A 23,788-nucleotide genomic window follows, 5' to 3' on the forward strand; every position below is an offset into this window, starting at 1 on the left:
TACTCTGATGAGCTCTTAACAATCAGGAATATCAGATGTTGCTGAGTTCATTCAGGGTAGTTGGAGGTATCACCTTCAGTTTCTTTTACTGGATATAGTTGTGCTGAGCTACAGTAATTGGTCATTTGGCAATGATTTAGCATAAAAAATGTCAGCATGTGAAAAGGAATTGTGCATCAGAAGAGATGGGAGGACTTTAAGAAAAAAGAATCTGCAGGTGGTTTTGCCCTGGTTAGTAGGAGGACCCTGCAAATCTAAGGAATGATTGCCACTGGAAAATGGCCAGAAGGTCCTGACTGTGTCAGTCCTTTGAAGTGTTTTATGAAATGTCTCTCTAGAGCAGATAGAAGATAGAACTGAGTAGAGAGATCTGGCAGTGGTTGGTGGTTATTCCCCATCAGAATTTCATCATTCAGGTTCACATGTGTGAAGTGAGTTGGGCTCCATATGCAGCTGACTCTTTGAAAGTGAGTAGCAGTGAGGTACCTGACTGTCTCTTTTTAGCTGTGGACCACACTGGCTTTTAGAATGTTTTGTTTGAGGTGATTCAATGAAGGCAAAGGTAGAAATGATACTGCAAATGGCTGCTTGAAATGAGAATCCTGCTGCTGATGACCTTGTGGCCCTTGTGAATTTTTTATCCTGCTGACACAGGAGATGGTAACCATCTCAGTTATTAATGGCTGATCTTTCAAAAGAGAAGGCCTCCTGTGTGTAATCATTTGAACAGAAGCAATACTAGGTATTTTGGCTGATGAGCAAAATGTAGGGGTAGGGAGGAAGTAGAATGTAGTAAATATAGAGTAAAAGCTGTTCATATCAGCTAAATAATATGCAACCTCTTTATATAAAATGGTGAACAGACTGTTAAAAAAATGGGTTGGCTTCTAATGATCATTGGCAGAAGAATCTAGTCACAGCTGTTTGCTGTTTCTGTAACTATTTAATTATAGATTTCCCTTTTCAAGCAATGGCTTAAGTAATATAACATCCAAGTCAGAATGTTGACTGAAAGAGGCTTGTAGAAACCTATTTTATTGGGATAGGTGACTTTCTGGAGGATATTTTTGTATGAGCAATCCCAGTTAGATGCTTCAGAGCCTGTGGGCTGCACAAAGGATGCCAGAATACAGAGAGGGTACACTGACTGAATAATGTGAAGCAGTTGTGCCAGGCAGAGACACATAAGAGTCTTGACAACAAAAGCATTGTTCAAAAAGTAGTGAAGTTTCTGCATTGCTCATTTGTGAATACTACCATTATTAGAAGCCCAGCTATTTGTTGGAAGGGTTTTTTTCTGCTGTGTGAGTGAAGCTACCTGTCTGGGTGAACAGAGGCTTGGGCCATCCTCTGAGCTCATGTACATCAGGGATTTCAGGTGGATGAACAAGCTGGGTTTCCATGTGTGATTGTAGCACACTCTCTTTGTTGCTAATTTTGTGCTTCATGTTATGCTGCTGTGGCCTTCCAGACTAAAGAGGACCAGATTCAAGTCATAGGTAACCTCAAGAGCATTTCTATGGCTTCCAGCAAGCTGTTACTGGCTGCCAAATCTCTGTCTGTTGATCCTGGAGCTCCTAATGCCAAGAACCTCTTAGCAGCTGCAGCAAGGTAAGGATGTGTTGCATGCTTTGTTTTCCTGGGATATTTGTTTTTCTCTGTGGTATTTATATTGTGCTTATATATTCTTCTGCTATTGACAATTAAGTCAGTGGTTGGAACCTGTAGTTCTGTTTAAATTGAAGTAGGCCAGAGGAGAGTTGCTTATGTTGGAGTAGTTCCTCAACTGGTATAACTTGTTACCCATGGTAGAAATAGGAGTCAGCATTTGAAGACTTGACCTGGTTTTTTTAAAGGAACCAGTGTATTTTATGGACTATTTTCTCACCATCTGTGTTCTGAAAAGGCAGTAGCTAACATTAAGCCTCTCAATCCCTGAAAGAAAATAAATAGAATAATATTCTTAGATAAAATGTGCTTAAAAATTGTAGCTAACTATCACTAAATGTGCATGTGTGTATGATCAGGAATGCTTGAGAGGGTTAGATGCTACATTTCTTCAGTGGAGCATCCCCTTACTTTAAGGATTATAAATCCACTCCCTCACTAAAGGACTTCCTTAAGAACTTACTCCATTGTAATTTGTTTAAAAAAAATTGCATCTGTCTTGTCTCTCTGGAAATAAATAGCATCTATGGAAATGGTAGATAACCAAGGACACGCTGCCTCTGACAGGGCAGCAGGCTGAGTTCTCTTCAGGATCAAAGTGTTCGTGTGTTGTATTTGATGGAAACAGATGTGGGCTTCAGAGTCCTAGCAGCCCTCCTCCACTCTGGGATTGGTGTTTGAGGGGCCACCTTCCTGGTTATACTGTGTCCAAATGGTTTTCAGAGTAATGTGTGTACACTGGATGCATTCCTGGAGGAGAGGTACCTGGTGTAAAGTAATATTTGTGAAACCATGTGGCCTCCTCTACAGAGCTGATAATTCTCTCTTCAATTACTGATATTCTCTGAGTCAGTGTCTCAGATTAAAATCAACAACAGACAAGATATTTTTGTGTGAAGTTTCTCTGGGAGTGAACAGAACTTTAAATTTTTTGTGATATATTACTATGTCTGCATGCAGTATTTTTCTGATGCATACAAATCACTGATGTTCAGCAGGTGAACACCAGGTACTCCACAAGGACACCAAAGTTGCTGAAAAGGGTGGGAGTCTCAGTTAAACAATTATGTCTATTAGTTTCTATTCTTTTGCTCTGGAATTTAACATAAACATATTAAATATAACAAGGACACCCTGTTTCCTTTTGTAACAGTAGGATACCATCCAAGTAATTATGTAATTGATACATTATCAAGTGCCTATTTTCAAAAGTGAGTTATCCAAATGCCATTCAGTTTCCAAGGCCAGAGGAAAGCATATTCTCCATGCACTCCAATTTCACTGATTTTTCTCTTTTCTAGATGCCCCTTTCCTGGGCTGTTAGTCATGAGTCTAAAATGAATGTAGTTATAATGAATTTTGTCTATTATCAGAGCATTGATCAGAAAGATGGTGACTGTTTTATGTCAGGTTCAGCCTATGTCCAAGAGCTGTGAACTCAATAGAAACATAATGCCTTTGCATAACTTGTTCTCTGTAAATATAAACTTATGGGAGAATATAAGTTATTAGTTAAAGAGGAAAAAAAAAATTTTTAAGAGACTATAGAGATATATAGCAAGATTGTGTGCATGTGTGTGTATTACAGAAAGACACAAGACTTTGTTAGAGAAAGGTGAACAACATTTACTTTACATTCAACCATTGTTTTCCATACCAAATACTTGTTTCTGTATCCTTTAAGCCTTCTGGGGTGGTAGTTGAGAAATTACTCAGTTAAGTGTCAGACCTGGAGGAGTGCTGAAATACCTTTTAGCAGTTTTACACTTTTTCACTGTGCCAATGTAAAAGTTTTACTAAGAGGAATAACTCATTGAATCCCTCTTTTTTCCTCCTCTTCTCCCCAGAGCTGTGACTGAGAGTATAAACCAGCTCATCACACTGTGCACCCAACAAGCTCCTGGGCAGAAGGAATGTGATAATGCACTCAGAGAACTGGAGGTATTACCATATTTTAAAAGTTCTTATAAGTAGAAGTGGGCCCTGCATGTTTGTTTTCCTTGTATTCTTTGTCTGAATGGCTCCTGTTACTGTCTTCTCACTTGATATCTGTGGCAGGGGTTTTAATTGTGTACAAGTTGAGCATGGCACACTGTAAATACCTTGTAGGCTTGGCCAGAATGAAATTTGCTCCCCTGTCCCCATCTCATCTTTCCTGTCCTCCAAAGATACAATTTAGTCCCAATTATTCATACTTACTGTTACTTAAGGTAAAATCATGACAAGATGGACATTTCTGATACCACCAGTGAACTGGAGGGAGCTACAATATCTTGATTTTGCCACTTGCAAAATGTTGTTGCAGACATCCCACTTTGGGATGATGTTTATCATCTTCTACCTTGACTTTTCTTAGTGTAGATTTTTAATGCCTTGTTTCTGCCTTCTGCATCAAACTGAAATGATGCATGTGCCAAACAGGCTCTTGCAAGGTATGATCTTGAATCTGAGTGAAATGTTTGGCTGGCTAAATAATGGGTCAGTTGAAAGTTCTCCACTGATCACAGACAGGGCAACTTTCAGCAGTAGGAAATAATATTTTTTCATTTGAACTAGATGTGTGTTGTTTACTGTCAAGGTCAAAACATCAAGGGGTGACTGGCCTGTGTCAAGAGCATAAAAAAAAATTTAACTTTTTATTTCTAGCTCCTAGTGTCACAAGGATATAAAAGCCATTGCAGTGTATTCCAGGATATTGTGAGTTTTCTTAATATGCAATTACATGGTTATCATCCCAAAATGCTCTAAGAGATCCCCTAGGAGCCACTTTGTCAGATACACATGCTGGTATCTTTCTCTACTTAATTGATTTCACTTCTATCAGAAGGATTTAAAGTCTTTTCAGCATGATACTTGGCAGTAAAATAGTTTTCCTTAAAACTTGAAAAAAAAAGTGTGCTACAGATATTTTTGTGTATTAAATAATTAATTTCCTGAATTTTGCAGCTTTTTGCAAGTTTTGTTATCTAATTGTATTGAATATATGACTGATTGTCACATTGTTATTTTCAGGACTCAGAATCACCTCAGAAAAAGAAATTAAACCCAACTATATGTATTTTCTGACAGAAATTCTTCCTGTGTTGGGGGAATCTGTTGACACTGTAAGAGGCAGGCAGGTGGTGGATGTGTAGTCAGTTCAGTAACCCTTTGTGTTTCCAGACAGTCCTCTACAAATGGCAGCTGTTCTTCTCATCACTCCTTTAAATTTGTGATTTCCTGCCTGACACACCCTCAGGGAGTGTGTAGTGTGAGATTACACTGGGATAAGCAGCATAGGCATGATGGTCTGTGTTCTTCACAGCTCAGGATTTCTGTCAATAATGAGTTTTTTTCATTCTTTCAGACAGTTAAGGGAATGCTGGATAACCCAAATGAACCTGTGAGTGATCTCTCATATTTTGATTGTATTGAGGGCGTCATGGAAAACTCAAAGGTAATTTCTTTTTCCCACCTGTGTGTCAGTTATAAGCCAGGTTTGGTTTTTCAGAAGTTTCCACATGCATATTGAATGTTAGAGTTTGCAGTCAGTGTTTATAGCTAAAATGTCTGCTACCCTCCTTGATAAATTCTGCCTGAGATAGGTCTCTTATAGGTAATTTCAGGTTTTGGTCACTTAGAAGGTGTGCTGCCTCAGTAAGAAATTTCACATTAACTGACTGGTTCACAATAATCTGGAAGCTTTTCCTCTCTCCCTCCCTCTTCTGTGCACTAGATTTCATACTTTGGGGTGCTGCATTTTGGCTGCAGCTATGTTAGAATGGCCCAAAGCATGAATGGGAAGGCTTGGCAGTGAAATCCCCTGTTATTGTTCTGTGCAGAACAGCTTTGCCCAATGTCTGAGCAGTCCAGACACTCCAGCACATCAGAAAACCTGTGTGAAACATCTTCAGTGATTTTTAATTGAACCTGTACATCTTCTTTGAAGCTGTCATGTTCTGCAGTCTATGAAATGCACCTAGTGCAGGTTAGCTGTGATAACTAATGGAGGACAGCAAAATTAATAAGGGTTAAATTAATTAAGTTGTTAAATTGTTCCCTCTTAGTCATTTGAGCTGTAGTAGTGCTTATGTTCCCTGTCAGTCCAGTTTTGGTGTACATGCCTGACCCTTCACACCACACAGAGGAATCTGCCCAGTTCAGTGAAGTCTAAAAATTCTGGAAGCCAAGTCCAGGGGGTTTGTGGGCCAAAATTGGTTTCAGGCCAGCAGTTGCTTGTCTCTAAATGGTATAGAAGGCATGCATATAAGATAACTTTGTTTTTTAATTTCTGAGGTTCTTGGAGAATCGATGGCAGGCATTTCCCAAAATGCAAAAACTGGGGATCTTTTAGTCTTTGGAGAATGTGTTGGAGTTGCATCCAAGGCTCTTTGTGGCCTCACAGAGGCAGCAGCTCAGGTAAGAGACTGAGGGCTATAAAGCAACTAAGTTTTTTGATTTTTTTTTTTTTTTAGCAAGCTCATGTTCTGGGTTTGTAAATCTGAATGAAAGTCACTTCCCTCTGGTCAATCAAGTGATGACTTTGTATCACAGAGTGTTTTCTGTGTGGATCCACAGAAATTGCTCAAACTGCAGGAGGAGCAGAGTGCAATAATGTATATTTTCTAAGGAAGGTAAATGTCATCTAGAAGAAGCTTTGCTGAGCATAAAGCAAAGCTGCAGCATATGGAATTCATGTTTACAGCTCAAGCTCAGAACTATCATAATAGAAAAATGCATAAAGAAGTCACAGTTAAAAGTAATGAATCAGTTTCTAGTTTGTGAAAGTTCTTTAGGAGCACTACAAATTTCAGACATTGGAACTAAGAAACAATCTGTTTCAGCTGTTCAGATATTTTTGAAATGACCGAAATTCTTAAGCTGCTACAACAAATTAGGGTCTGATCTCTGTGGTGCCACTGATCTGATAACTGAGTGAACTATAAAGAGCTGCTGTGGGGGGATTGTGCTCTGCATCTGAAAACTTCTTGATTTCCCCAAATGTGTAATGCCTTGGTATGGACTAAATCTCCTCCACATCTAACTCTGAGTTGCCTTACTGGCATGTTAAGGTAACAGGTAATTTGTAATAGATGTGAGGAATCTTTATGTATGATTGTGACAGTTCAGGTAAGCTGTGGTTGTTGAGAGGCATGAAACTTAAAACTGAGAGAGGAGGTAACGTTGGCCATCAGACACCTGGAGCTGCAGTGAGACCAGCAGCTGCAGGCCTGATGGGACCTGCACTCAGCAGAAGTGCCTGTGCTGGATTGTTTTTGTAGTCTTGACAAAAACCCCACTGCCTCCAACCATGGCTAATAGAGTGAATAATTTGCTACTATCTATAACCATTAAAACTCTCTCCTCTGGCTGTGCAAGTGACAAGTAATGTTTTTAAGGATAGCAGCTGTCTAAACAGTAGACTATTAGTTTTGTTTCAACTAATTAAATTTCTCAAGTGAAAGGGTTTTCTTGGTTTCAGTGAATTCTGGAGATGTATTTTTACAAACAAATGGTAATTGTATTTCACAGATGTCTGAATAATCTCTGACCACCATGTGCTATGACACATGGCCAGCTTATCAGAGATCCCAAACCCATGTAGCATGATTTATTTAGGATTGTTTTCTATTTTCCTCATTTCTAGGCTGCTTACCTTGTTGGTATCTCGGATCCCAACAGCCAGGCTGGTCAGCAGGGCCTTGTTGACCCAATCCAGTTTGCCCGTGCCAACCAAGCAATCCAGATGGCTTGTCAGAACCTGGTTGACCCAGCAAGCAGCCCATCACAGGTGACTGCAGAGGATTGCAGGGACACCATCCCTGTCACCACACAGCACTTGGCTTTGTTCATGTCTAGTCAAAGCATTTTGGTTTGACTCTGTTCCTGGCTGTCCTGGATTGAAGGACAGGAATCTGCCAGTAAAGGCAGAAGTTTGTCTTTGAAATACAGAATGTAAACCCCCTCCCTCCAAACTATTATAATTTTGAAATTAAGGGACTCTCAGGCAAAGATAGGAGAATTAGGCATAGCGGTTCTTTCCTTGGAAAATTAAAATAGAAATACAGTATTACAGAGAACAATCCCAAAAACACTGACAGAGTCAGAATCCAAGCTGACACCCGTCAGTCAGTCAGGGTGTTAGCAGCAGTGGCTGCATCCTCCTGCAGTGGCAGATGTGGCTCAGCTGGAGCAGTGCTCCTGGAGAAGGTGCAGTTTCCTCTGAAGCTCCAGGGATGATGTGGAAGGGTCTGTTTTTTCTCTGGAATCCAGTGGAAAGAAGGTGCCTTGGTGTCCAAAATCTCAGTTTTTATCTGGGTAGGAAAGGCTTGGCTCCTCCCCTGGCTGGAGCATCTCCCAGTGGGATGATGGAATTTTATCAGTCATGCACTGGGACTTACTGGCCATGAACAGGAGATATCTCCTGGAGGGAGGATGGGCTGTGGGAAGATAAGGATTGCCCCAGCTTGCTTTTAACAATGGCCCATTAACAGGAGATATCCCCACAGTGGTAAGAATAGCTGCCACATCCAGTTTTAAAGAATGGCCCATTAACAGGAGATATCCCCACAGTGATGAGTCACTGCCACATCCAGTTTTAAAGAATGGCCCATTAGCAGGAGATATCCCCAGAGGGATAAGAGTCACTGCCACACCCAGTTTTTAACACCTGGCCCATTAACAGGAGATATCCCCACAGGGATAAGAGTCACTGACACACCCAGTCTTTAACAATGGCCCATTAACAGGTGATACCTCCTGGATGAAGGGTGGGTCATGGGAAGGTAAAGATGACTGCCCCAGCTGGTTTTTAACACCTGAGCCATGAACAGGAGATATCTCCTGGAGGGAGGATGGGCTATGGGAAGATAAAGATGATTGCCCAGCTGGTTTAAAGATGGCCCATTAGCAGATAATGTGTGCCAGGAGATCAGGGGCACTGCCCCAGCTGGGTTAACAGATGGGGACAGAATTCACATTTCTGGCCACATCAGCCCAACACACTGGCCTTGGATGCTGATCTTGCAGAGCTGCAGCATGATTACTGTCCCCCCCCCTCCAACACTGCCTGTTCTCTGCTGGTTTCTGCAGGTCTTGTCAGCTGCCACCATCGTGGCCAAGCACACGTCTGCTCTGTGCAACGCTTGTCGCATTGCCTCATCTAAAACAGCAAATCCTGTTGCCAAGAGACACTTTGTGCAGTCTGCCAAGGAAGTTGCAAACAGCACTGCTAACCTGGTTAAAACTATCAAGGTACAAATGCTGCTCAATTGTGCTTTCTTCTTCCTTTCTTATTTTTGGGGATTTTCTTTTTTGCTTTTTTCCCCCGTTGAGATAGAATCAGAACAGTTTGGAACATCTTTTTATCATCTTGGATATGCCTGGCTTAAAAAAATCACTAATTATGTTTTTGAAAATCTGAATTGTAAAACGTATTCAGTGGTGTAACTGCTGAGTTCAAGCTGAAAAAAACTCAGCAGTTTTAATATTAGGAGAGGCAGCTGGCCCATCCAGTATGAGACTCCTCAGGACTGATGTATTTAATGAGCTTTCACTATAAGAATCTGCAAGCAGCTGAATGTGAAGGTGTTTAATGGTGTTAAGTTCCCCAGCATATGGAGTTTTTTGGAGCTATTTCTGACAACTTTACCTTATCTATAGGAGAGAAAAAAAAAAGGAAATAAATAATTGTGAGAACCAAACAGAAGTCATTTATGTTGCCAGTCTCCTATTAATAGTCATCTTTTATTTTCCAGATTCCTGGTAGCAGTTTGCTTGGGGGTAGGTTTTTTTTCATGCAAGCAGAAGTAATCTTTGTGAAGCCATAAAGAATTCACAATTCTGAGCCCTTCTGGAAGCCATTAACTGATCTAATCTGATTTCATTGGCTGAAATGAAGAAAAAAATTTCAAAATCAGTCTGTAGGAAACAACCACCTTGACAAACCACAAAAATGTGGGAGTTAGCCCCTTCCAGCCTTTGGAGTATGAGGTCCTGGGACACATGAGAGACTTGAGTCCCATCAGAGAGACTTGGGAGACTCATCAAGGTACAATGAGTGAAAACCTGCAGTAGTTTAAAGTTTAGGGTCAGTGACCAGCTGAGCAAAGAAACATATATAGTTAAAATATCACATTCTTTGCATCAGCCTTGTTTATGGAGGAGTTTTCAAATATCATCAACACACAGCAGTTTAAAACTAGGAAAACTTTAGCAAAATTGAAGGAAAATGGCTTAAGAAACCCATTCAGGCAGAGCTCAATCCTAATTTCATTTCCAGGCCCTGGATGGAGATTTCTCTGAGGAGAACCGCAACAAGTGCAGAATTGCCACTGCACCTTTAATAGAGGCTGTGGAGAATTTGACAGCATTTGCTTCTAACCCAGAATTTGTCAGTATCCCAGCACAGATCAGCACTGAGGTAAGGCAGGATACTGCATTTCCATAAATATTGAATTAATCACATGTTGGGAGAGAGTGAATGTAAAGATTCCAAAGTATTTCCTTTTGTTTCTGGGTGTTCACAGGGCATTCTGCTGTCCTTTGTTTAACCTTTGACTTTTCTACCAGTAGGATGCAGAGTTTGGCTACACTAAGTGCTGCAAATCTGCTGCTAGCAAAGCCATACAGCACAGATGATTTGCATGTTTTAGTAGCTGGATTCTTCCATGCAATACAATAGTAAATATCCCCTTTGTTTTCTCTCAGGAGCAGTTTTAACAAATGGAACCTAAATAGTTCTGAAAAGAATTGAAGGGATGTTGCTGGGCTTTTTCCTTTTCATCCACAAGTTCTGCATCCTCAAACTGTGTAACTGCAGCAGACTAGAATGTGAAGAGACTAATAAAGGATTAATACATTTTCCACAGGGAAACAATATAAAAAAGCAAACCCCTCCAGCTTTGTAAAAGCTTTGGAGTGGAGGTCATGTGTTGTTACTGGCCCTCCAAGGGCTGCTTCCTGCTTTTGTCATGCTCTGATCCAGATGGCAATATCAGATGATGCAGTAGCTGTTGCAGTCTAACAGCTGTGGGGCTGTAACTGAAATCTAAGTGTGTCCTCCAGGTCTGTGGTACCTGGTTTTATCAGATTATTTGCAGTAAAATACATACACAGATGATAATCCAGTCAGGAGTCAGTCATCACTTGGAATTAGTAGTCTGACTAGGGAAAGGGCACATCTGTTGATGACGACAATTTTTGTGACAAAGTGTGTTTTCTGTAGTCTGCAACTAGACAAGTGTCATTGGTTCTCTTGTATCTCAGCTGGAAAATGCATTTCTTAATGGGAGACATGTTTAAATATGTTTCAGAGAAAGCTGTTGGACTGATTGCTTTTGTTCTATTTCTGTGTTGACTATGAATATAATAGGAAATTACAATTCCATTTTAATGCTGTTAATTCAATAGAGTTTTAGGACCAGAAAGTGTGGATCAACTTGAATAATAATTTCAATGTTCTTTCTGTTCTTATACCTTCCTGACCACAGGGATCACGAGCACAGGAGCCAATTCTGGTTTCTGCTAAGACAATGTTGGAGAGCTCATCCTTATTGATCAAAACTGCTCGTTCTCTGGCTATCAATCCCAAAGACCCTCCCACATGGTCTGTACTAGCAGGGCATTCCCATACAGTCTCAGATTCCATCAAGAGTCTTATTACCTCTATCAGGTATGTCTTCTGTAGTAACTGAACAACTGTTCATAAAGAAAAATGCCATATGGCCGTTAGCACTGTGTTATTTTTCAATGATGGGAATTATTCTGTGATGCACAATATCTCCCCAGTTACACTGGGTATTTAATTATAATTGATGACTGCAGCACCCTGCAGCACAGCAGGGTGTTTGTATTCTGTTCTCCTTCTCTGGTTCCACCCTCAATTCACTCTAAGGTGAATGCAATAAAGAACACTGTAGAAAATGAACAGTAGCTAATATTACCTCCATGTAGATCGTGTACCAGCATGCAATATGTGGGAATATCTTTTTTTATTGTATTTTTTTTTTTTAAGTGACCCTATGTGAACTCAGGAAAAGTGCTGCTCCTTGTCACCATGCTCAGTCTAGGGTCTCTGTCTTGCAGGGACAAGGCCCCAGGGCAGAGAGAATGTGATTTCTCCATTGATGGGATCAACAGATGCATCAGGGACATCGAGCAGGCATCTCTGGCTGCTGTCAGCCAGAGCCTGGCCACCAGGGATGACATCTCAGTGGAGGTGAGGCACAGGCACTAACAGAGGAGAGCTGCACACCCTGCTGCTCACTCACAGTTCAGCCAGTGAGGGGAGAAATGTCCTGACTGGGATCTTTCTAGGCAAAGTCAGACCAAAGTGCTTCACTTCTTCCAAGATCCCAGAATCATAGGGAATAGTAGGGTGAAAGTAGTTGTTTTTTACTGCCACCCACATATTGCTCTGACTTCCTATGCTTATATGACATAGTTTTTATGGTGCCTTGCCATGTGGAGGCCAGGATTAGTTTCTGAAGATTCATAATATATTTGTTTCTGAAGCTAGTCTACTGTTAGAAGCATAATAATGTAAATGTCAGTGTTTTATTTTCTTATTGCCTAGTTTGTCCTTTAATAAGTGAAATTTGAAGTTGATGTTAGTATGATCACTTTAAGAAAGCTTCCTTCTCTGCCCTCTTCTGTGTCTCAATTCACATTGAGATTCTCATCTTGGTATTTAACTCTTTTCATCCTGCTGCTTTTTGGAATTACATGTTTATTGGAGTGGTTTTTTTTGGGCTGTAACACTGCACACTAGAAACATGTCAGACCACATGAAGCTGTGCTAAAGAAGTCATTGCAGGAGATATGTCATAATTAATTTTAATTGAAATTATGAAGTTATCTTGTTCACCATGTTGAACTGAAGTAAATGTTACCAAAATTGGCAGTTATTTATAAAGCAGTAAAGGAATGTAACAAAGGGCAAAAAGAAAATTTTTTCTCTTGCCTATGAGAGTGACCTTAATCTTAATGGCTGCCAAGATCTCAAGGGCTCTGAATCTCTGAAGGATCTCTGAATTAAAACAGTATTGATGTCTTGACCAGGCCATTAATATTCTTTTAGTATGTTTACTTCTGTCCTGCAGATTGTATTCAGGAGGCCACTCCTCATCTCTGTCCTTCAGAAATGTGAAATTTTTCTTTGCCAGTGGATTTCTCCCACAAACTTTGAAGTTTTTTGTTCTTGCACTGTATTTTCTGCTATGAAAAGTGTTTCTTCACACTTAAATCAGTGTTCCTAACAGTTTTCTCATTGGTGCAGTGATACTCAAAGGTCAAAAATAGCTGGGGAGGTATCAGGGTGAGAAAGGACACCTAGCCCTGAGTTTGCTACTCTCAACACTCTCTCCCCAGATTTGTTATATAAACCTAAGAAGAGGGTAAGGGAGAAGAAATGAGCAGTATGAGAGGAAAACTCATAGTGTGGATTTCTGCATTCTGCCATAGGGGTCACCTGAAGAGCTTTGAGGATGTTGAATGTCTGAGGGTGATTGTCAAGGGTGGCACAACTGGATAAGAGAACAGCTGTGACAGCAACTGACAGTTTCTTTCTTTTAGGCTCTACAGGAGCAGCTGACATCAGTTGTACAGGAAATTGGGCACCTCATTGATCCCATAGCCACTGCAGCTCGGGGTGAGGCAGCTCAGCTGGGCCACAAGGTACTTTCTGCCATGACAAAGGCATTTGGAGTCTTGGAAGGTGAATGTTAGGGAAGACCCCAATTTCATAGCAGTTTCTCTTCCAATGGGGGAGCAGAAGAACAAATTTGTAAGGAGAAAACATACAGAATTTTCTAATTCTCAGAGCCAAGACCAAATAAACCTTTTTACATTCTGGGCCAGAGGAAAGATATTCTTATTGAGGTTTTTGGATAAGGGCATTTTGTAAATGTCTTCCTCTGTTATATGGATTATAAGTAGAGTCAGACTCATGCTTATAAAATGTCTGTCCAAAAAAAAAAAAATGTTGGAATGCACATTCCAAAAGTATATTTGCCATGGTTATTGCAAGATTTAGGAGTTTCTCACTCAGTAAGTTCTTATCCCATATATTCTTGAGAGTAAAAACTGTAGAGGCAACAAATATTGAGAGGAGTTGGACAGTGAGGGGAGACACAATCCCTGGGCACATGATCCAAACCCAATGTACAGTTAAGCATTGTGCTCCTTGAGCTAACCCACATCACAATGGTAAAGAGGGAATGTTTTCTCTCAGTTTCACCTGAGAAATGTGGTTAATGAATTTCTGGGGTTCTTCTGCCTTTCTTAGGTAACACAGCTGGCAAGTTACTTTGAGCCCCTTGTTTTAGCTGCAGTTGGTTTGGCATCCAAGACACTGAATCACCAGCAGCAGATGACTGTGTTGGACCAGAGCAAGACTCTAGCAGAATCTGCCTTACAGATACTGTATGCTGCCAAAGAAGGGGGAGGAAACCCCAAGGTAAGGTGGTTGTGTGGCATTAAGGGTGAGAGGAATGGCAGAAAACCCAGCACACACCTGCTGTACAGTCAAGGGATATGTTTGCAGTCAAAGTGCCAGTGGCAGCTCTCCTGATGTCTCCTGAGTCTGGAAAAATTTCTCCAAGACAGGATTCCAGTCTTCTCACAGCATCCTCTCAGGGAATACAAAGTCAGGGTATGACAGCAGCTATCTAGGCTCTCATGGAGGAAACAAATGGTTAAAAACCAGGGCTTGTCTGGTGCATGACCCAATGGGATGGGACCCTTGCCAGGAAAGAGCAACAGCTGTTCATAACTCAGGTGTGATTTGTGCCTTACAGAGAGGCACATCTTCATCTTCAGAGGACATTTAAAAACACTGGCACCTGAGGCTGAAAGTGTCATGTGCCATGGCTCCTTGTAGGAGTTAACAAGTTTTGTTCTGCCCACTTTGCTGAAGTGTTATTTTCAGTGCCTTTACTGTTTTAATTTCTCACAGTTCTGTTTCACACGTTGTTTTGCAGAGAGAACATCCTCTGACTGTCTTGGTTTTCTCATTCTGTGTTCTCCAGGCATCTCATACTCATGATGCCATCACTGAGGCTGCACAGCTGATGAAGGAGGCTGTGGATGACATCATGGTCACTTTAAATGAAGCTGCAAGTGAAGTTGGCATGGTTGGAGGTATGGTAGACTTGATTGCAGAGGCAATGACCAAGGTGAGCATAGAAATTGACCCCTTCCTCACTTTGTGCTTGAAAGGTGATCCACATTGCAGAGCTTTGGACAAACTAGTACTGTTTCAGTGGTCAGTCATGAAATGTTGTCAAAGGAAACCTGAAGATTATTTGATTTTGCATATTGTAAAATAAAACTGATATGAGCCATAGTGCTCATATTTACAACCTACATTTGCAACCTACATATTAGTAGATTTCCTACAAAGTAGTTTGTTCAGTAATATTCTGGCATTTAACTATCATCTTAGGTCAAGAAGATGACCTAAGGAAGGTTATCTTTTTTTTTTCCCCTTATTTTTCATGTTAGTCTCTTAAAGGAACAGCAGGCCAGCCTTGAAGCAAGTTTCTTTCAGAGAAGATGTCAAAGCCTGAAACACTCTGCTGTGATTTGTAGTGTATTCTACTGAAGTAGAAGAACTGTGTAGTTGCAAAGTGTATGAGTTCAATCCAAATATTTGGCTTGTCCTATCCTGACTTAGAGATTGAAGACTTTAGCACATAAAGAGATCTTACTTTATCTTCTGGCATGAACTTTTTGGTTTGTTATTTGTTATTAATTGTTGCACTTTCCTTTATTGGCTGAGAAGAGCAGATTGTTTGACCTTGCATGAGAAGCAAACCTCATGCTCAAAAACTTTGCACTGTATATTCTCTGTATCTTCCATAACCTAGGCTCAAAAATTTGCTGAGTTTCTCTGTACATCCTAGTGCACTATTTTCTCTTGTGTATCTTGAGAGAGAGGAGATCATAGAATTGAATATTTTACTGTTGCCTGTAAAGTATGCTGTTTATTGTGACTTTTTAATGTTGTGTTTTTTCCTCTGTCTTGCAGCTGGATGAAGGGACACCTCCAGATCCAAAAGGAACTTTTGTTGATTATCAGACCACTGTTGTGAAATATTCTAAAGCCATTGCTGTTACAGCCCAGGAAATGGTAAGAAATTACCTTAACAGGGTCCAAACTCTGTGTACATAAGGAACTTGGAATTATTTGCACAATGTTGAGACACTCTTGATCATCAAATTTGCAATAACCTTATCTCTTTTGGGGTACAAGAGCAAAAGGAGTGATGATTTTGTCTTTTTAACTCTTGCATCTTAGTGGTGTGATCACAGAGGGGTCCTCTACAGGAGGAGCACTGGATTGTATTGTTGTTCTTCTCCACAGAAGCTCTTTATCTGGCTCATTTTTGAGTAAAAATAAAAGAAAAAACACATGCTTTCTCATCAGCCCATTTAAGTGGGCTGAAATGCCACCTTTTGTTTATCAATGACTCCAGGATATTCTTTCACACTTACTGTTTCATGTAGCCAGTGAAATAACATCAGTGTTTTCAGAGCCCTATAATGCTTAATGAATGGATGCAGATCAACATCACACATTGTCCTTTTCTTTAATTTCTATAACTCACCTGAGTTTAAAAAAAGAAAAAAGTGACAGCTGTTGAACTGAGATTTTTCTTGATTTGTGTTTCACAATAATGCATAATGTGTTCCCCCTTGGAACAGTACTGTGGTTTGTAACTTGTTGAGAGAGTTGAGGTGACTGTTCATGAGTGCCACAGACAGGATTTTTTACAAAGTCAATTGCTCTGGCAGTCAAGACAGGTCCATGATTCTGCTATCTATGACAGCAGAAATTTGTCTAAAACTAGTTTTGCCCAGGGATGGACCTCCTTTGCTTTTACTTAAATTAATTTGAGACAGCAGAACTATCTATATTAAAAGGTAGGAATTTTCTAAGGAGAGATTCAGTTATACTGACATTCTACTCAGACATTTTGTGTCATCCTGTCTATTTCTTCTCCATCTTTTCCCCTCATCTGAGATGTGTTTTGCATTGGTCCTCAGACTTTTACCATTTCCATGCTTCCACATCTCAGCTGAGGCTGATGGGGATTAGCTCACCTCTGACAAAATAAGGTGGCTGGCACACCAACCCACTTTCCATCCAAATCTGAAGAGCTGTACCTGGCCAATGGCCCCTGTGTGTGGAAGAGTGAAGCATTGGCTCTAACTGCTGCTCTTTGATTCTTTGTGCAGCAACTGCCCAGTTGCCATGACTCTAATAAAGCATGTTTGCCTGAGTTCCCTCTGGAATTCTTGCTGGAGGACACATCCCTTCCATGGCAAGCAGATTAGCCCATTTTACCAGTGTGGACAAACAGATGAGTGTGCTTCTAATCTGGGGGTGTATTAACAAGTTATCCTCATGCCTGTCCATTTTTCTTTTTTCTCTTGCCTGTGTTCTTTTTCCAGATGACTAAGTCGGTTACTAACCCGGAGGAGCTGGGAGGACTTGCATCGCAAATGAGCAGTGACTATGGGCATTTGGCTCTGCAGGGCAGGATGGCTGCAGCTACAGCAGAACCTGAGGAGGTCTGCAGCCTCTGACCTCTTTATTCTCTGCACACGGTGGTGTTAGCAAGGGTGTGCTTTTACTGTCACCAACACAGTAAAGGTGACAAGCCTTGTTGTAAGAGTTGCCCAGTCAAAAAACAGAAATGCTTTGTCAGAACCTCTGTCTGGCTTTAGAAAGAAACAGCTCAGGATAAAAGTGGATAAATTCCACAACAGAACCTCCTAAATTGCTTGTGGTTTTCACTTACAGTCAACTTGCAAACACAAAGATAATTCTTGCAAATACAAAGATACCTCTGAACTTGTTGCTCTGCGGCTTTCCTTCAATCTTGCATGTTTTTTGACAAGTTACAAATATGTACATGGTTTTTTTTTAAATCTTACCTCTAAGTGATTTTGAGTATAACTTTGCATCCTGAAAGTGGGATTCGTGCAAGCAGTCAGAGCACAAGTGTCTTTTGCTGAAGGACATCCTCCATAGCTCAGAGTGGAATGTAAAGTGGGAGAAGCATCTTACTCACCTTGTGCTAAGTGAGGAGGACAGGCTGTTGCCTCAGTTGCATTAACCTGTTGTGGGAGTTGCTGCATCTTCTCTGAGCAAACTGCACAGCTCTTTCACCTCTCTCTTCTTGCTGGAGCATAGACAACCTTTGTCAAGATGGGATAAGAGGGTATCTCACTTTCAGCAGATGTATCAGATTATCTACATAAAAGTCCTTTAAAGAGTTTTTGACTTTGTGCTTACACATCCTGCTGATGCACTTACTTAAATGTTTTGTGTTCAGTGGCTATGTGAAAAGCAATGGCTTGCACTTGGCTTGATATTTTTAAATTGAATTACCATTTCTGCATGTTACTTTGTGCCTGAGGTTAAAATAATTCCATTTGTGATACTAATGGCTGTGATTCCTGCTTAAGTATTAATCCTACATCCCACTGGAATGACAGCATACATGCAGGGACTACAGCTACCAAGTTTCAAAACAAGGACCACACATTTTGGGGTGTAGGATTATTAATAAATCAGTAACAAGAGGATTTTCCCTATTTCAGTGTTCCACATGGCTGTGATTGATTGTGGAGTGTGAAGACCAAGTGAAAACCAAGCAAAGAGAATCACACACTTAGATACTTTTTGACCCAGTGGCAGCAATGTACAGGACCATGTGCTTTTTACCTGTTGCACATACCTTGAGTGCAGCTCTGGGTGATGGAGTAGCATTGTTTAAATGATGAAGTAGCATTGTTTAAATGATGAAGTAGCATTGTGTAAATTATAAAGTAGCATTGTTAAATGTGAAGTTGTGTGTGCCTGAATTATGTCCCTTTGACTGGGGTACCTGCCTTACCCCTTCTCTGTCCCTGGCTCTCCCAGGGCCATTCCTGCCCTGTTTGATCAGAGAGCCTTTTATAGGCTGTCCTTCATGTGTAGATGGAATTACATCTGTGCTTTTTTTGGGGTGTTTGCAGAGGGTATAGTGGTGGATGGAATATAGATATTCACCAGAGAGACAGTATTTCCATTTCTGTTGACACAGTGTACCAGCATGACATTTATTTATTTGTTTTCTTCTTTCTTCCTTTTTTTCTGTGCCTTCTTTACCATCTAGATTGGGTTTCAGATCAGGACTCGGGTGCAGGAACTTGGCCATGGGTGTATCTTTCTTGTGCAAAAAGCTGGAGCTCTCCAGATTTGCCCTACAGACAGCTACACCAAAAAGGAGTTGATAGAATGTGCTCGTGCTGTCACAGAAAAGGTAAAATAATAATAGTAATAGTAATAATAATAATAATAATAATAATAATAATAATAATGGTGTTTATCTACAAAGCTTCCACTGTGAGTCAGCCAGTCAAAGTGGATTCAGGAAACTATTTCTTTTAACTTTATGTTGTAGTACAACAGTGTCTGAATTACCCAAAGGTCTTTTCTTTCAAGCTCTCAGTGTTCATATGCTGGATTAGCCCATGATTAGTCCTTCCTAGGCCTTGCAATAAAACTTCAACCTCCTATCAGAGGGAGATGGGTCCAGAGCAATATTTTAGGATGTGAGATGGCTCTTGTGCCTTTTGAGACACTCCCTGGCCATAGTCACTGTGAGGTTGGTCAGTGACATGTTTCATGCAGCAATATCCTCCCCTTTAGGACAGGAACTGCCTAGAACTGTGTCTTTAAACTCTGTGGGGCTTCTCATTCCTTGGAATCATCTCCTTCAAATAAATGGCCTGGGTAGCTTTGTTGAACACTTTTGATGGCATCTCTCTCCTTTTGTTGGACATGAACATGAAGAGTTGGTGCCAGTGGCTTTCAGATTTCACCATGGCTTCAGCCTGTGTTAATGTGCTCTCAGCTGCACCATTTTCACATGTATCCCAGGAATGGTGACAATTCCAAATTTAGACAGGGGTAGACAGTATCTTGTAGGTAAAGTTAAAGCTGATAAAGAGTAGTAATGATTCACAGGACCAACTTTCTTTCAATGACCACCTTGTTGCTTTTTGTTGTTTCTAGGTCTCCTTGGTTTTGTCTGCCCTCCAGGCAGGGAACAAAGGCACACAAGCCTGTATTACTGCAGCCAGTGCTGTGTCTGGGATCATTGCAGATCTGGATACCACTATCATGTTTGCTACTGCTGGAACCCTTAATGCTGAGAACAATGAATCATTTGCAGATCACAGGTCAGTGTTGCTGAAAATGGAAGAGTGAATGCCCAGGGGAACAGAGGAACTGGCAGTAGAGATTGGGACATGTCTTTTTGGATTCCTATGAATGAAATTAAACGAGGCAGGGGAGAGAGAGGAGGAATAGGAAACCTGGGATTTGACTTGTTTATGAACTACATATTCAAAATTATTTCTTCTTTTACCCAGATATTGCTTTGGATTTGTCTTCACATGTCAAAACATGGATATGGGTGGGAGGGGGGTGGGGAGCCCTGACCAGGACACACTCTCTGTTCCTTTTGCCATTCTTCCTTCTACCTTCCTTGCCCATGATTGCTTTAGTTTTTCTTACAATATGCTGGCTAGTGTGGATGTTTAACAGCTGGTACTTTTCTCACAGACAGATTTTCTCTTAGTATTCAAATGCAATGCTCTCCAATGCTATTGCCCAACCTGTTTCTTTTCAAGATGGGCTCATTTTATTACACTCCCCTGCATTTGCCCCAAATGTTCTGCTGCTGTATATTAATACTTATTTTTGTTGTTATTTACTTACACCCTTGTCCTGTATTATGTTATGAAAGGACACTGGTATGATGATTTAGATCAGCTCTTTCATGTAGCTGCTAGTCACCATAACACTGGAAAAAACATTTTTTCTCTTTTCTCCTTTCCCATTCCTTCCCTCCTTCCTCTTCTTTTGCTACAGGGAAAATATTCTGAAAACAGCAAAAGCTTTAGTTGAAGACACAAAATTGTTGGTTTCTGGTGCTGCCTCAAGTCAGGACAAACTGGCCCAAGCAGCTCAGTCATCAGCTAACACCATCACTCAGCTTGCTGAGGTAGTAAAATTGGGAGCAGCTAGCTTGGGATCTGATGATCCTGAAACACAGGTGAGATGTTTTAAGATTTTCTGATACTCTTGCAGAGAAAAGTTTTCATATGGTAGAACTTTGTGTGACTTACATTTTCAAGCAATACAATATGGTTTGTCTCCTCTGGGTCTTTTCTGGATATACTCAGATATCACTTGTTTAGAATACAATCAAGAGGCATTGAGTGGAACTAGTCAGGCCTTTGTGTAATCCTCCTGCTTTTATTTCACTGCTGTGTTCCAGCTGGGATGCTTCTGACAAATTATTTGTCTCATAGTATTAACTTGTGATTGGAACTCTGGCTCATCCCATTTTTGTTCTGAAGAGCTTGCAGGTATTTAAAGCTGCTTATCCAGATTATGTATGGACTGTGCTGTGTATTATTTGTGGAGGCTGACAAACTCTTGCCATTTTCCAGCTATATCTAGCTTGTTTTTCAATTAACTCTACAAATTTTCCATGTGGATTACTCCTAATATTTCTTCAGTTGTTTGTTTGGATCTCAGTGAAATGGAGGCAGCAAGCATATTGCAGATGTTTGCAAAAACATAGATTTTTTTTTTTTTAATTGTGTTCTAAAAATCACACCCTCACACAGACACCCTTTATTGGCTGAGCCTTATAGCTGTTTCTCATTCCATAGGTTGTTCTGATCAATGCTATCAAGGATGTTGCAAAGGCCCTTTCTGATCTCATCAGTGCTACCAAAGGAGCTGCCAGCAAACCAGCAGATGATCCATCCATGTACCAGCTGAAAGGTGCTGCCAAGGTAAAACCTTATTCTTAAGTTTTATTTGACAGGGTCTGTGCAATCACATTTGATAAACATGTGGAACTTCAGCAATTTGATTGCCTGAAAACTCCTTTATTTATTTAATTATCATGATATCATGGACAACACAAGAGTTGATATTTATTAGAATTCATGAAGTCTCTTAGGTCCTATTAGAAATTTAATTTGCCTTGCTTCATACCCTGCCATCTCAGAAAACAGGAGGAAGCATTCACATGTTGTTGTACTCACTTCTCTCTTCTTCAGGTGATGGTCACAAATGTCACATCCCTCTTGAAGACTGTTAAAGCAGTAGAAGATGAAGCTACTCGAGGGACAAGAGCCCTTGAGGCCACAATTGAGTACATCAAACAGGAGCTCACGGTACAGAACTCAATAGTTGTTGTTGGTTTTGCAAGTATATCCTTACACAAAGCTGGGAGCAGCTTCTTCCTTTTTCTTTAGACCTTAAGCTTTCAGTATGATGTTATTTTCTAATCTGATGCTGTTCACTTTGGTTTTGGTCCTGGCTTTGGTAGTGTCTCCTCAGCATCACTCTCATACTGTGTCTGCAGTTAAAACTTGTTTCTATTTTTCCCTTATTATGGAATGATCCTACCTGTGATGGCCCATTATTAATATTCTGTATAAGCAGGAATTAATGATAGTGTGGAATTCTCTCCTAAGTTAGATGTTATACCATGACAATTGTTTTCCATCCTCTTTAAGACATAAAAGTGTAGTTAGAGGTTTTTTTACTAGCATGGTAATGAGTAACATAAATTAATACCTGCATGTTTGTGAAGAAGTATGTTTTTTTTCCTTCCTTACAGTCCATTTTTGTAGAAAAGGCCCTGTAGACAGTCTTCAGCAGGAAATGATTTGTTGTATAGGCTGTGGATTAGCAGTTCTTAGACTATAACTCCACTGTGGCAAGTATTTTGTCTTGTCAAATGCTCTCTATCAAACACCCAGTTTTCACTGTGTGGGCAAAGCTGTTGTAATGAGCAAGTTTATTTTAAAGAAAGTATTTTCTTTTAAATATCTGTTTATAGTCATGGGGAATTCACATGACAGTTGTAAAACCTCCTGATCTGGTACCTGACCAGGCATGTTCTGTACAATATCTCAAAGTTCCTGTCCTGTATCCTCATGAAGGTGTGGTGTTACATTAGGTTTCTAAGGGAAACTAAATATAGTCTAAGAGACAATGCTCCACCTCTGCTGTTTTCAGACACATTGGAATATTTCAGTGGTGATGTTCTCAGTCTCTTATGCTCTGTGCTATTGGCTTGTGCTTGGTAGGGTCCAGTCTTTGCAGGGGAAGGATCTCTTCATGTGAGTAGACCAGCCTAAACAGCAGCCAGGATGAGAAAAGAATATAATAAAGGAACAGTAAATTTTTTCATCTGATAAGGCTTTGAACAGCTGCCTGTGCTGTCATGCAGGTATTTTAATACAGATGAAATGAATGGGTTAACCTTTTTTTATTGTCTCCTTCCCTGTTTCTCTCTGATGTCTGTAGGCAAGCAGGCTTTTCAAATCCATGCCCATGACATGCAGGAATGATATCCAAGTACTCCAAATATGTTTCTAATTTCCTGCTGTTCCAAGGCTGCTTCCATTTGCTGTCTCTTTCTCGCGGCTGCTCTGCTCTGACTTGACTGATACCAGACTTTCCTTTTGCTTTCACTTTTAGGTCTTCCAGTCGAGTGAGGTTCCAGAAAAGACATCATCACCTGAAGAATCCATCAGGATGACAAAAGGGATCACCATGGCAACTGCCAAAGCTGTTGCAGCTGGGAACTCGTGCAGGCAGGAGGATGTGATTGCCACAGCAAACCTGAGTCGAAAGGCAGTGGCTGACATGCTGACAGCTTGTAAGGTAAAGATTCCCTTCCTTGCCTCAGACAGAGCTTTTTGTGCTTGGCTGCCTCAAATCCATCATCTATTTTGTTCAGTTTTCTGCTTTTCATCTGAGGAAGTTAATGGGTAAGATGATTTTAAGGGAGCTTCTGTCGGAGAGGATTTTTTTTGTGCTCGGTATTAATATTCACTGTTTTCTTTTTGTGATAATGAGGAATCTTATTTGAGCTGAGATTACTTGGTTTCCAGTCAGAAAACAAATAATCTGTGCAAGTGGTAGGATATACAAATATTCCTGTGGTTGCAAATATAATTGCAATATTCCTGGAACAGTGAAAGGACTGGTGAAAGAAATCACTCTGATCTATCTTTAGTAGTTCTTTTCCCCCTGACTAAATCTGTTTTC

General features: G+C 40.5%; 1 protein-coding gene across 12 annotated transcripts in view; it reads left to right on the forward strand.

Annotated features, from left to right (window-relative positions):
- Positions 1–23,788, forward strand: part of TLN2 (talin 2) — a 105,069-nt gene that overhangs the window by 67,046 nt on the left and 14,235 nt on the right. For 11 of the 12 annotated variants that reach the window (XM_079318234.1, XM_079318228.1, XM_079318237.1 and 8 more), the window contains 20 exons: positions 1,472–1,611; positions 3,516–3,609; positions 5,015–5,104; positions 5,944–6,066; positions 7,295–7,438; positions 8,740–8,901; positions 9,929–10,069; positions 11,139–11,320; positions 11,734–11,866; positions 13,222–13,323; positions 13,934–14,104; positions 14,676–14,822; positions 15,677–15,778; positions 17,104–17,223; positions 18,816–18,962; positions 19,718–19,884; positions 20,579–20,762; positions 21,388–21,513; positions 21,784–21,900; positions 23,216–23,401. In XM_079318234.1, the coding sequence (XP_079174360.1) occupies positions 1,472–1,611; positions 3,516–3,609; positions 5,015–5,104; positions 5,944–6,066; positions 7,295–7,438; positions 8,740–8,901; positions 9,929–10,069; positions 11,139–11,320; positions 11,734–11,866; positions 13,222–13,323; positions 13,934–14,104; positions 14,676–14,822; positions 15,677–15,778; positions 17,104–17,223; positions 18,816–18,962; positions 19,718–19,884; positions 20,579–20,762; positions 21,388–21,513; positions 21,784–21,900; positions 23,216–23,401 (2,778 nt within the window). The remainder of the gene's footprint in view (positions 1–1,471; positions 1,612–3,515; positions 3,610–5,014; positions 5,105–5,943; positions 6,067–7,294; positions 7,439–8,739; positions 8,902–9,928; positions 10,070–11,138; positions 11,321–11,733; positions 11,867–13,221; positions 13,324–13,933; positions 14,105–14,675; positions 14,823–15,676; positions 15,779–17,103; positions 17,224–18,815; positions 18,963–19,717; positions 19,885–20,578; positions 20,763–21,387; positions 21,514–21,783; positions 21,901–23,215; positions 23,402–23,788) is intronic. The other variant, XM_079318230.1, reaches the window with a different exon arrangement.

Source organism: Erithacus rubecula, assembly GCF_903797595.1.
Source record: "Erithacus rubecula genome assembly, chromosome: 14".
NCBI classification, from domain to species: Eukaryota; Metazoa; Chordata; class Aves; order Passeriformes; family Muscicapidae; genus Erithacus; species Erithacus rubecula.